Raw genomic sequence first — 14,757 nt, 5'->3', positions numbered from 1 at the left:
CATACACCAAAAGGTTGTGGGTTTGATTTGGGCTGAGGCACATGCAAGAGGCAATCAATAGATGTTTCTCTCTCTCTCTCCCTTCTTCTCTAAAATCAATAAAACATATCCTAGTGAATTAATAAGAAGGTTCTTTAACCCCTGAAAAGTTGCAAAGCAACAAAGAACAAACTTCATTATTTTTCACTATGATCCGTTCCAAAGTCAATCCTAAATGTAAACTTATCTAAGATCAAAACAATTTTTCAGAAAAACTATAGCAAATGTCAAAATACTGTATCATGGTTTGTCATCTAATAAACACTTACTAAATGTTTACTCTGTGTCCAGCACCAGGGATGTAGAAAGCAGTAAATGTTGTCCATGACCTCAAAGGGGCTTACAGACTTGCAGAGGGAGACATGCAGGACTGGGCAAAAGTAGGTTTACAGTTGTAAGCACACGAAACACAGTTTGCTTATTCCTGTATTGTTATTTATTAATTGTTGTAGTAAACCTACTTTTGCCCACACCTGTATAAATAAATAGATGCAGCCCTGGCTGGTGTGTGAACCAAAGGGTCACTGATTTGATTCCCAGTCAGGGCACATGCCTGGGTTGCGGGCCAGGACCACAGTAGGGGGCACGTAAGAGGCAACCACACATTGATGTTTCTCTCCCTCTCTTTCTCCCTCCTTTCCCCTCTGTCTAAAAAAAAATATAAACAGAAAAAAATAAATAGATACAATAAAAATAACATAGGAGCTCTCCAGTTGGGATATTCTTTAAAAAAAATCTCCACATCACTGATTCAAAAAGCATTTATTAATGTGCAAAGTCTTATGGAAGAATGGAAAAATGACTAAAACAATCCCAAAGTTATTAGTTTTCCTTTTACAAATCACATCTCAATATACTCTTCCCAAAGTCCTCTAATGTACTGTATTTGTGCTCGTCTCAACAGTCAACAGAAAAGTTCTTATTCTTTCTCCACGCCTTATTCTCCCCTACCACACAGCTTCTGCTAGAATCTTACCCTTAGCTATTTTTGATCTGATACGGTAATCTTGCTTTCCTTTATTTTCTTTCCCCCTTTAAATAAGGACAAACTAATACTGCTTCCTTAGGAACCAGAGTCTCCATTTCATTAACAGTTAAGACAAATTATAAACTTAAAGAGCCCTCTATGAACAATGGGTTAAAAACACTGATCTGAGAATGACATTTTCTGAGAATGCTAAAATTACTTTCAGAAATATATTGAACTTTAAATACTAAAATAAGTGCACATTGAACTTACTTTTTAGGCTTCAGTTTGTCCATAAAAGAATATTCTTTAACATATCCATCTAATTGGTAGTCTCCTTGTCTCATATTTATAGTTATAGCAACCTCAGGACAAAATAAGAAAAAACAAAAACAGAAAGCCATTCAATAAATTCTGTTTATCCAGAATTCGAACAACTAGTGTGCCATTCACAGATAAATTTGATGATAGCCTTCAAGATACTTAAATCCTCATTAAATTTAAAAAAAAGTGCATATATGTTGTTTTCACCCTATTTTATTTGGTAAAGAAATCAGTAATTTGGCAATTATGAATTAAACAGAACATTAGATTAACTAAAACACTTCATTCTACCACAATTCTAAAGGAAATACTGGGAACAATACTTTTAAAATTTACTGTAAAAATTTTACAATGATATCTTAAGGCATATTTAACACTCCAAAATACTTAGGAATAAATTTAGTAAGAAAAATATAAGCTCTAAGAAAAGAAAATCAAATAAGTTATTGGGGATCATAAGACAAGATTCCTACAGACAAAGATTTAATCTCCTAAAATACATCTAACATAAGTTAACACAATTCTCAAGTTCATATAGAAAAGATATTATGCAAGAATTACAACGATCTTAACATAATGATTTGGGAGTGATCTATCCCCACTGATAATAAAGCTACTGTAATTAAAACACTAGGGTACTGGCACCATAGAGAACGAGCCATGAAATAAATCCACATATACATGGGAACTTAATACAGAATACAAGTGACATTTCAATTAAATAGAGGAAGGATTACTCAATATTCTGGGAAAGTCAGCTAATCATTCTGAAGAAAAAGTTTACACACACTTTACATCATATATGAGTACTGTAAAAAAATCAAGCATATACCTTTTTAAAAAACATGACATAAATACTTAAAAACACAGTGGAACCTTGGTTCTCGAACTTAACTTGTTCCAGAAAACTGTTCAAAAAGCAATTTGTTTGAAAACCGTTACCTTCTTTGTCACCTGAGAGACACATGACTGATCACACAGGTATCAGCATGAAAGGACTGTCACATTGAGAATTGACAACCAAAGTTTTGGTTGGGAACTGAGACATTTTTTCTGTGAACTTGGTCAAGAACTGAAATGTTTGAGAACCAAGACGTCTGAGAAACGTGGGTGTGGGTGTGGGTGTGGGTGTGTGATGGGAAGGTCTGCCTAATCAAAGAAAACCTAGAGCCATGAAGGAAGGGGAAAAAGACTAAATAGGGAAATGTCTCTGAAAGGCTATATGTAATAAAAAATAAATAAAAGTGAAAGATTGGCAGAAAACAGCTAAACAGACAGGACAAAGTGTTAGCATCCCTATCACATGAAGTATTTCTACAAGTTAGGAAAAGACAATTCAAAAGGGAAATATGCAAAGCCTCTGAAAGGTCTGTTGAAGACATCTGAAAAGTTGCTCAATTTCACTAGTAGTCAGGGAATTGCAATTTAAAACAAGGAGATGCTCATTTTTTTTTGCTCATCAAATTGTCAAATATTAAACAAATGACAAATGGAAACATGGATTTGTTTTGGAGCTAGAAATTAACAGAACTAATGGAATTTTTCTGGTAGGGGTAAGTTTGAGGAATTGTATAAAGACGTAGTGAAAAATTGTGAAAACCACCTAAATGTTTGTAATGAAGAGATTAGTTACGAATTATAACACTTATGTACATGGCTTAGTATGCAGCCATTAAAAGTAATGTTGGAGGTTCTCATGAAAATAAGTTAATGTTGCTAAGAGAAATAAAGCAGATGACTAAATGCAATGGTCTCCTATTTAAATATACATCTTTGGTGGGGAAGACAATGTTCTGTCAAGGTTTTAAGTGTGAGGCATCAAAGGTAGCCACGTATTGTTAGATAATTAGGGAAAAAGTGTTACCCTGAACTAAATGTTATTTTTAAAAACCCTCCCCCCAATTGGGGGCTAAAACCTTAGTTTCTATTTGTCTCCTCATTTATGCCCCTTTGGCTTGACATTTCATAGTAAGAGGTTATTGTTACTATGAGCAGATTTATTTTTTAAGCAAACGTGTTCTTAACATTTTTTTGTCACATAATAAAACAAAGTGAGAATCTTAAGACTGGATTACTGGATCACTCTGCCTATCTCCATCCAGTTCAGAATGCTTGGATCTCTTAATGGCATTCTCTTAGGATCTGTAGTTGGCATCAACACATTCAAGCCTTGGCAAAATCTTTTTTAGCCCTTTTGCAGCTTAGTCTGCCCTTCACAGCCACTCTGCTTTCCCTGTGCAAACAAGAGAATCCTTGCCCTTCCTGTATTGTGTTCTTTGTGGGGTTAATGCTTGCCACACTTCATACAGAGAGTCCAGCAGATTTTAGAAACAGTCACCATGTTTGCGAGAATGCTATTGGCATGAAGACTATCAAGAGATTTGATGATACAGGACATGTCTTCCAAATTTTTTTTTAAACTATTAATACAAGTGATTTAAAAGGTATCAGTTAAAACTGTACAAAGATACTTAACTTATAATTAAGTATAATAAAAGCTTTCTTCCTCTTCCTACCCTAGCTTCTCATTTAAGTTTTATTTATGGTGGTGTTCTTGTTTGTTTCGTTACTTGTGGTCAAATTTAATCAGCATTTCTTCTTTGGTCTCTGATTTCAGTGATATGTTTAACAAGACTTCCCCATCTAAGATTAAATTATCTATATTTTCTTCCAGTTTACACTCTCAATTTGTATGTTATGAACATTTACAATCCACATGGGATTTTAATATATATTATATATTGACTGGATAACTTATCCTTTGCTCATGCACAATATATTTTTAGACTCATGTCCAAAAGATCAATAAAATGCTGGTATTTCTAGAATGATACCTAAGTATGATCCTATTTGGAACAAAATCTGCCATCTGGCTGTGTAAAATTATAGAATGGTTATTATTAAATAACCATTAATATCACTCAAAAGCAGAGAAGGGATGTTATCTTAAAAACACACAACTATGAAAGATAAATGCTAGTAGATAAATCCATACTATTTACCCACTCTCAGAAATAAGAACAAATGTACACCCTTAACCCTGAATGAAATCATGTTAGGCTTAAGTTTGAAATAAACAGCATAACCTTCAACATGAAAGATAAATTATAAGCTTAACATGAATACAGCTACTTACTTCTTACTTTATAGAGCCCTTACTTTTTAGAGTACATATATAATAGGTTAAAAGTAATAAACCATTTTCCTGAAGTATTCTATAAATTCACACTTTTCACTAATTTAGACTGGATTCTTCCATTCTTATTCCAAATAAATACTAGATATCAGCAAAAATCTCAACTTTAAAAACTCGTAAGTGTGATAATGATTTCAGCAATTTCTCAAAGGACTCCTTTAAACAGCAATCAGCTTTGGTGCATCTGGAAAATTTGAATATAGCGCCTTGCTGATAGTACCAGGGATGGGGAAAGGAGGGAAGGATGGGACAAATCACATGTCTCCCAGTGACAGAGTCAGAACTAGTCAATATTGTACAAAATAGATATATCACAACCTTAAAATCAAAACAAGTATTTGTAAACAACTATGAACATTTGTATAGATAGTATCCAAAATAATATGATTTACAACTATCATACATGAAATTGTTGGCCAAAAAGGGCAAAAGTTACTGTTCTAATAAATTTGTGTTTAACTATTAAAACAGAATGGATATGGGCAGAAAAAGTTCTGGCTGCCTGCTCCTTCCCTTTCTCTTACTCTTTACCCGCCAGAAGGCTGAACTGGTCAGGGAGCTTCCACCACAACCACAGGAGCTCGCTCCCCTTGTCTAAACTATGTAGGAGCCACATCTGAGGAGCCTACTGTCAAGAAAGGAAAGGGAATAATAACTTCCCACAATGAAGGCCATAATTTATAAAGTATTTAATTCCAAAACAGACACCTGTTAATATGTATGTTTCTGCTAAGTTTAAAACTTTCAAATTTGTAAATATGTATATATGTATTTTCAGCATATTTAACATGCAAACCAGTTAATCTGCACCTAAATAACCAAGGGTTGGCTAGAACATTTATTTTAATGACCTTGAAGCTTCAATACTACGAAATAAAAGCAGGTATTATTTTCCATAAGACAAATAAGGAAATTCAGGTTTAGTGTGACAGAACTAGGATTGTATTCCAGGTCTTCTGCCTCCATAGTAACTGTCCGCCACAATGCCACAGAAAACAATAAATACAAACCCTCATCATCTGATCTCTCAAGTGGAACATTGAGAATTTAGAGATTAAGTCAACTTCCAGAAACATGCAATATAAAAAAAAGTTACATTTGTATTTGTAGTGAATGCAAACAATATTCATTAAATTTTGTTTTAAATGTTGATTTGATCTCATTATTATGGGTCCATAGACATAAGTCCTGGTACAACTGTACTATTTTTAGTGCTTCTGAAGTTAACATTAACTTTAGGCCTCTGTTTTGTTTCTCTTTCTATACTATGACTTCTCTACAAGTATAAATTTGATGACACAGAAAGGTTGAGGGGCAGGTGGTGTTCAAAATTTGCTTGCGTGGTACTGGTGTGGAAAAGAGTATATGTATACTTCACTAAAATAAAAATAAAGAGAGTCGATTTTCCACAGAATTCTCCAAAGAGTCAAGACATGTATGCTGAGTAATATATGACCTTAACCTTGTAGTTTTCTTGATCACTTTGAACAATTGTAAAATGGATGGGAAAAGCATTATCTTTTGCTAGACTTCTTGGCTTAAAGACTCAGCAGTAAAAATGCAACTAAAAAGTTTCTCACTAGAAGCATGTTTTATTTCTCTAACATTTTTACCTTTAACATTTGGTTGTAATGTATTCAATATAAAAAATGATAAAGCTTACCTCACAAACAGGGCATATAAGTGTGCTGTATTCTTTAGTTACTAATAAACATAGTTCACAAAAAGCATGTCCACATTGAAGTTCATGGTGGCGACCTATTGATGAAATTATGAATTAATCTTTCCCATTTGTTAACATCATACAGGATTAGTCAAAGGGGAAAGTTAGAGGAGATTCTCTTGTGTGTGAAAAAATATAAAAAGTTAGTTAGAAATGGATGACTTAATATGGTGGTGTAGACAGACATGGCTCGCCTCTTTGCACAACCACATCAAAATTACAACTAAAGTACAAAACAACCAGCACTCAGAAACGTCAGAAATTGAGTTGAATGGTAGTCTGACAACTACCGAATTAAAGAAACCACATCCATCCAGATTGGTAGGAGGGGTGCAGATGCTGGATGGGCTGGTCCCTCATCCATGTGTGGTGGATAAAAATTTGGGGGGGATTTCTTGGGAGTGAGGAGTCCCAGCCCCACACCAAGTCCCCCAGCACAGGGTTCCACTGCTCTCCTAAGGATAAGTCCCCACAACTCTGGCTGCAAAAATCAGTGGGGAGTGAGTCAGAGGAAGAAACTTCTGGAGTCCTAAGCAGTCCTTCTGAAAGAACCCACACAAGGACTCACCCACTTATACTCACTCCTTCTAAACTCCAGTACCGGGGTAGCAGCTTGAAAGACAACAGAAGGATAAAGGGAGGAACTGAAGTGGCTGGCATCAAAGTGAGCAGAGGCCATTGTCCCTTTTCTAAACCACCCCCTCAAATAGCCAGCATGTTGGTGCCATATCTGAGACTCCATCAACCTGGCTAACACAGTTTGACCTGCCTTGGAGTTCACCCCACCCAACTTACAGGCCAACCCAAGTTGCTTTTTCATATGAATGGCTGGCCTTGGCTCATGTTTCACAACTTCCTAAATCCTCTCAAACAACAGCTGGCCTCACTGAGTCTCAGGCTTGGTACTACAAGCAGACAGCCTAGATTCACAGCTTGGCTTCACCTGGGAATCTCCAAGCCCAGCACAAGTAGCAGCCAACACAGATTGCTTTATAGCTTAGAAAGGGTGGCCTCAGGCAAAGTACAGGTGGGGGCTAACCTCAGCCTGCACAACCTGGGAAACCCCAGGGCCAATGCACCCAGTGGACAGATGCAGGCCACTGTGGAACACCATCGCTCTGCTCCTGCACAGCTGATCCTCCATGAAGGGTGGAGGTTGGTGGTAAGTGATCACAGCCAGTCTGACTGGTCTGGGTAAATTCCTCCCATTGATCTGACAACAGCAACCAAGGTTCTACTACAAGAGGAGGGTATACTCAGCACACACAAAGGGTGCACCCTGAGTACCCAGAATGGGTGATAGGGGAGGCTGTGCCACTGGACCCTATAGGACATCTACTACATTAGGCCACACTACCATGACACAGAGTCAAAGCTGCTCTACCTAATACATAGAAACTAACACAGGGAGGCTGCCAAAGTAAGGAGACCAAGAATCATGGCCCAAATGAAAGAACAGATTAACACTCTGGAAAAAGAGCTACACAAAATGGAGATAAGTAATTTATCAGATGCAGAGTTCAAAACACTGGTTGTAAAGATGGTCAAGGAACTTAGTGAGGACCTCAGCAGCATAAAAAAGACCCAGTCAGATGAAGGATATAGTAATTGAAATCAAGAACAATTTACAGGGGAAACACAGTAGAGTGGATGAAGCTGAGAATCAAATCAATGATTTGGAACATAAGGAACAAAAAACAACCAATCAGAACAACAATAAGAAAAAAAATCCAAAAAAATGAGAAAAGTATAAGCTGCATCTGGGACAACTTCAAGAGGTCCAACATTCACATCACAGGGGTGCCAGAAGGAGAAGTGAAAGAGCAAGAAATTGGAAACTTAAAAAAATAATGAAAGAAAACTTCCCTAATTTGGTGAAGGAAATGACATTCAAGTCCAGGATGCACAGTCCCAAACAAGATAGATGCAAAGAGGCCCACTCCAAGATACATCATAATTAAAATGCCAAAGGTTAAAGATAAACTCATAAAAACAGCAAGAGTGAAAAGTTAGTTACCTACAGGAGAATTCCCATAAGACTGTCAGCTGATATCTCAAAAGAAACTTTGCAGGCTAGAAGGGACTGACTAGAAATATTCAAAGTCATGAAAAGCAGGGACCTACAGCCAAGCTTGCTCTACCCAGCAAAGCTATCACTCAGAATTGAAGGGCAGATAAAGAGCTTCCCAGACAAAAAACTATAGGAGTTCACCACCAAAACATTATCATGTAAAATGTTAAAAGGACTTATTTAAGAAAAAGAAGATCAAAACTGTGAACAATAAAATGGCAAAAATACATATCTATGAACAATTGAATCTAAAAAACAAACTAAGCAAACAAGAAAAACAGAGTCAGAATCATGGATATATAAAGCATGTTGATGGTTGTCATGATGGGAGGGGGTTTTGGGGGAATGGGTGAAGAGGTGAGGGGATTAAGAAGTGCAAATAGGTAATTACAGAATAGCCATGTGGATGCAAAGTACAGTATCGGAAATGGAGTAGCCAAAGAACTTATACCCATGACCCATGAACAATGGGGCAGGATTGCCTGAGGGAGTGGGTGGTGCTGGGAGGAGGGGGGAAAAGGGGAAAAAAACCCAAGACAACTAAGAGCATAATCGATAAAATATAATTTAGGAGGGAAGGAATGCGGCAGGCGGAAAACTTGGAAAGAAAAGAGCTGTGATCCCTTCCACTGAGAATGTACTTTCTTCCAAGGAACCACAAGTTGTGTGGATGCAGGTAGACTTTTTACACTGGGACAAGTTATTCCAGCATTTTTACCTGCACGTTCTGAGACAGTCAGGTGCATCAGTCCTTTCACCAGAACCTGCCTTAGGCACTTAACCTTTTATGGCTCAGGTGCCCCAAGACAAAAAAAAATGGCCCAAATGAAAAAACAGATCAAAGCTCCAGAAAAAATACAACTAAGCAACAAAGAGATAGCCAATCTATCAGACGCACAGTTCAGGACACTGGTAATCAAGATGCTCACAGAATTGGTTGAATGTGGTCGCAAACTAGATGAAAAAATGAAGGCTATGCTAAGTGAAATAAAGGAAAATGTACAGGGAACCAACAGTGATGAGAAGGAAATTGGGACTCAAAGCAACAATGTGGAACAAAAGGAAGAAAGAAACATTCAACCAAAACAGAATGAAGAAACAAGAATTCAAAAAAATGAGGAGAAGCTTAGGAACCTCCAGGACATCTTTAAACATTCCAACACCTGAATTATACGGGTGCCAGAAGGAGAAGAGGAAGAGCAACAAATTGAAAACTTATTTGAAAACATAATGAAGAACTTATTACCCAAGATTAAAGATAAGGAGAGAATCTTAAAAGAAGCAAGAGAAAAGGACACAGTTACCTACAAAGGAGTGCCCATAAGACTGGTACATTTACACAGTGGAATTCTACGCAGCAGAGAGAAAGAAGGAGCTTATACCCTTTGCAATGGCATGGATGGAACTGGAGAGCATTATGCTAAGTGAAATAAGCCAGGCAGTGAGGGACAAATACCATATGATCTCACCTTTAACTGGAACATATTCAACAAAAGAAAAAAGCAAACAAAATATAACCAGAGACATTGAAATTAAGAACATTGTAACAATAGCCAGAGGGGAGTGGGGAGGGATAGTGGGGAGAGGGGTCTATAGGAGCTACTATAAAGGACACAAGGACAAAATCAAGGGGGAGGGTAGAGGTGGGGGAGGGAGGTGGGACTGGCTGGGGTGGGGTAGAGGGATGGGGAGAAAATGCAGACAATTGTAACTGAATAAAAATAAATAAATTAATTAAAAAAAAAAAACTGTCGCTGATTTCTCAAAAGAGACCTTGCAGGAAAGAAGGGGCTGGAAAGAAGTATTCCAAGTCATGAAAGGCAAGGACCTATATCCAAGATTGCTCTATCCAGCAAAGCTTTCATTTAGAATGGAAGGGAAGATAAAGTGCTTCCCAGATAAGGTCAAGTTCAAGGAGTTCATCATCACCAAGCCCTTATTATATGAAATGTTAAAGGGATTTATCTAAGAAAAAGAAGATAAAAATATGAACAGTAAAATGACAACAAACTCACAGTTATTAACAACCACACCTAAAACAGAAACAAATTAAGCAAACGACTAGAACAGGAATGAATCACAGAAATGGAGATCACATGGAGGATTATCAGCAGGGGAGTGGGAGGAGGAGAGAGCAGGGAAAAGGTACGGAGAATAAGTATCATAAATGGTGGGTAGAAGATAGACAGGGGGAGGGTAAGAATAGTATAGGAAATGTAGAAGCCAAAGAACTTACATGTAAGACCCATGGACATGAACTAAAGGGCAGGGGGTGTGCAGGACAGAGGGGAATAAAGGGGGGAAAGTGGGACAACTAATAGCATAATCAGTAAAATATATTATTAAAAATAATAAAATATAATTAAAAGAGAGGAAAAGAGAAAAAAGAAAAAGAAAAAAGAGAAATGGATTACTTATTAAACAAAATTCAGGAAAACCTGTACTTGTCAGAAAGAGAAACATCAGAAGAAAAACCAGGTAGAGCTACATATTTCACCATGTATCATGTGCACCCATGTTTTTGGCCAAAATTTTCAGGAAAAAAAAATCTTCCATTTTAATTTTTTAATTCAATTTTTTATTTATTTACATGAAGAAACAAAACAGATTATTGTATTCCAGGGTATTATTTTGCACATGGATATCATTATTGCTTTCTAGAGTTACACTTTTAATGCATAAGCATAAATAAAAGAATTAAAAACATTTATAGAAATATGAAATTAGTAATACCCATGTATAATGTGCATCCTTCTTTTTCTCTCAAAAATTTGGGCAAAAATGTGTGCATTATACATGGCAAAATATGCTATGTAATATTGTTTACATTAATTCAGATAGTTTGCGGTACCTACAATACTTTCAATTTGCCATGTCTTAAAAGCATACAAAGTGCTCTGACATTCTTCATTGGCTCTGTGTAAACATCATGGCTAAGTAGTCTGAGAATGTTATAAGCAACCTAGAGATGGGAAAAGATTTTGGTGATGTGGCTAATTAAATGGTATAATCCGATTCCAGCCTAGTTCTATTTCCAAGTGCAATTTTCTTCTAGTTGACCATACTGCCCTCTACTAATCTGTATTTCCCATCCTGTAAAGCAGACAGAGCAGATATCAGACACTGGTAAGATGCCACTAAGATACTGACAATGACAGAAGCTAGATGCTACTACTGCCACACACATAACCCATGTAAAGATCATTTTCACAAACCTAGCATTTATGAGGGAAACACCATAATCTTAATTGAAAACCTATTATCAAGATTATTTATTAAACATTTTAAAATTATTTATTTATTTATTTAGAGGGGAAGGGAGAGAGAAAGAGAGGGAGAGAAACATCAATGTGTGAGAGGAACTTCCATCAGGTTCCCTCTTGTATGTCCCCCCTGCCCTGGGGCCCTGGCCCACAACCCAGGCATGTGCCCTGACCATGTATCAAACCAGCAACATTGTGGTTTATGGGATTCAGCCCAACCCACTAAGCCATAGCAGTCAGGGCTATTAAGATTTTACTGCTGGTATTATACTCTAAAAATAATGAAACACCAATTCAAAAGAACCTATGCACCCCAATGTTGATAGCAACACAATTTGCAATAGCCAAGTGCTGGGAGCAACCTAAGTGCCCATCAGTGAATAAGTGGATGGAAAAACTGTGGTACATTTACACAATGGAATACTACTCAGCAGAGAGAAAGAAGGAGCTCCTACTGTTCGTGACAGCATGGATGGAACTGGAGAGCATTACGGTAAGTGAAATAAGCCAGGCAGTGAGGGACAAATACCATATGATCTCACCTATAAGTGGAACCTAATCAACAAAACAAACAAGCAAACAAAATACAACCAGCAACATTGAAATAAAGAACTGACAGTAACCAGAGAGGAGCGGGAAGAGGGATAATGGGGGGAAAATAGGGGAAGGGCCAACAAAGAACTTGTATAAAGGCCACATGGACAAAGCCAAAGGGATTAGGTTCTAGGCCGAGAGGGGAGGATCGGTGGGGCAGGGGGGTGTGATGGGGTGAAAATGGAGACAACCGTACTTGAACAATTAAAAAAGAGATTTTAACTTTCTAAGTAGAATTTAACGTTTATCATAATAAGCATGTTTTTAGCTATGCAACTTCAAAAGGATGTCATTTTAAAAGACGGCAAGACAAAAAGGAAAGGAAACTAGATAAAATCATTCATCTTTCACTAGCAAAAAAATTAGTGTTCTTGATTAATAACTGCATCCTTTTGATTAAAAAAAAGCTTTAGGCCCAGTAGCTCAGTTGGTTAGAGCATTGTTCTGATACTCCAAGGTTGCAGGTTCAACCCCTGACAATGGCACATATAAGAATCAACCAATGAATGCATAAACAAGTGGGACAAATCAATCTCAATCTCTCACTTTAAAAGCAATAAACTGTTTTTAAAAAGCTTTAGTTTTTAAGCCAAGTGAAGTATCTGAAACTTGCTTACTAGCAAGCTTTTTAAAGCTCCATTTAAATTCCAGAGATTCTACCAAAGAAATCCAAACCGTTTAACTGTTTTGACTTTATAAATTTCCTTATACTGTACAAGTCAAAATAACTTGTGGTATATTACTGCTTACAAAGGGGAAAGCACTTTTCACAAATCTAGATGCATAACCACCACCTTTCCAAATGAATATTTCTAAGCACTGTAACACAAAATAAATAAGAGAACCAGTGATTTTTAAAAGGTCGTGTTCTAAAACTTCATCTTATTTCCTTCAAACAATGGAGACTTTCTATATAGTAGTCACAATCAAAACTCAGATTAGGAGAAAGGTGGTCTCCACCCAGTAAACACAACCCACCAACTTTTCTCTACATAGATTCACAAGTCCCCAGCCGAGTCCACCTAGGAGGGACTAAGAAAGCTGATGGTGTGGCTCACTTTGAAAGTACAAACATTAAACAATTATACAGGGTAACAAGACTTATCATCTTCAGGAGTTGAAATTCAATAACGAATCCCTGTTGGAGACAGAGCAGTCCAAGGCACCAATACATTCTTAAAATGTATACAGTCCAATACATTTAAAAATGTATTTTAAATTACATTAAAATTACTTGAACCTGCTTTCACTTGAGCAGAATCTAAATTAGCAGATCAATGTGAACCTAAAACTGCTCTAAAACAAACTCTAACATATGTAAAATACAGACCTTGTATACAGGAAAAAAAAAATAGCAGATCAATAGGAAGGCTGTGTATGTATTCCCTCGCACAGAAAAACACAAGATGCATAACAGGAATTCTTCATGGCAAACTGAGCAATAATGCCCTCCCCCACCAAAAAAATCTTTAATAGCTGTTTAAGTCAGGAACATTTCACAGTGGTCTATCTGTCATTTCTACAACTAAAACTACACAAGAAATTCAAGGTTCGTTAAGTCTTGATCGCAAGGCACCGACTCTTACGTGAACCTGCGTGCGTTTTGGAACCCGTGCTGGGGAGAGCTCACTGGGTCCAGTCGGAAGTCAAGGAGAAGCGGCTGAAGCTACCGCGCGGAGGAGGAGCGACGCCTCACAACTGACTTAGGGCTCTACGCTGCCCCCTGGGGGGCGACAGGACGCGTCCCGTCTGACCGTTTCCAGTCAGCCCAACAGCCGCCAGCCTAGCTGCTCCCACTCTCGCTGGCCTCGCTGTCCCCACGCCCGCGGCCCTGACCAAGCCCCCCCCTCCCCCGCCTCCACCCCGCTAAGCTGACCCTCGGGGTCCTCACCAGAAGCTCTAGTTACCCTTCTTTCACAACCAGCGCACTGAATTTCAGCAGCTACCCACTGCCGGCCCTTCCTTTCCATCTGCTGATAGGAAAACAGGCTGAGATGACCTGCTGAAGATTCTGCGCTGCCGCCTTCTAGATTCAAGGGCCGTACCACGTGCCGATCCCGGCAACCCTCGCGCCAGCCACCCAATCATCGAAGGCATTACTGAAGATTGCCAATCAGCGGGCTAGGAGATTAAAGCCTGCGCCCTCCACTTGACCCCGCCCCTCAGCTTCTCTCTGCCAACGGCCTTAACGTGTGGGTAGGCTGTTTTCATTTTATCCCAGCAGCTTTACTGCCATGGAAGGGCGCCTGGCGGTTTGAAAGACCATTCACTTTCAAACCTCTACCAAAGGTGTCAACCTTCTGAGCACTTGGTACATCACACCCGCATTTCGCGTATTATTACTTACTCAGTTGAAGACCTCCCAGGCAGCAAACAATCCCTATACTGAAGGGATCCACCTTCCCTGGTATCTATCAGGGCCAGAAACCCTATACCTATTTAAAAATAAAAAAAAATATTTTAATCCCATGTTTGAATCATCTGCTAGGGATTTGAAGGCTTGACTACTATTGCGTTGGCCAAAAAGTTCCACATAATTTTTTTTCCATAAAATAAAAGACACATTTTTTATTTTCATCA

At 38.0% G+C, this 14,757-nt stretch overlaps 1 protein-coding gene across 1 annotated transcript in view; it reads right to left on the bottom strand.

Annotated features, from left to right (window-relative positions):
- The window catches only part of RNF17 (ring finger protein 17), a 161,136-nt gene extending 146,631 nt beyond the window's left edge, over window positions 1-14,505 (bottom strand). Inside the window, exons 1-4 of the mRNA XM_024580800.3 lie at window positions 14,500-14,505; window positions 14,069-14,243; window positions 6,190-6,284; window positions 1,280-1,371 (exon numbers count right to left, since the gene is read on the bottom strand). Of these exons, the coding sequence (XP_024436568.2) occupies window positions 1,280-1,371; window positions 6,190-6,284; window positions 14,069-14,243; window positions 14,500-14,505 (368 nt within the window). The remainder of the gene's footprint in view (window positions 1-1,279; window positions 1,372-6,189; window positions 6,285-14,068; window positions 14,244-14,499) is intronic.
- Between the last annotated feature and the right edge of the window lie 252 nt (window positions 14,506-14,757).

This window comes from Desmodus rotundus, chromosome 3 (genome assembly GCF_022682495.2).
Source record: "Desmodus rotundus isolate HL8 chromosome 3, HLdesRot8A.1, whole genome shotgun sequence".
Classification (NCBI taxonomy): Eukaryota; Metazoa; Chordata; class Mammalia; order Chiroptera; family Phyllostomidae; genus Desmodus; species Desmodus rotundus.
The sequence above is the reverse complement of the archived record's forward strand: the minus strand, read 5'-3'. Positions and strand labels throughout refer to the sequence as shown.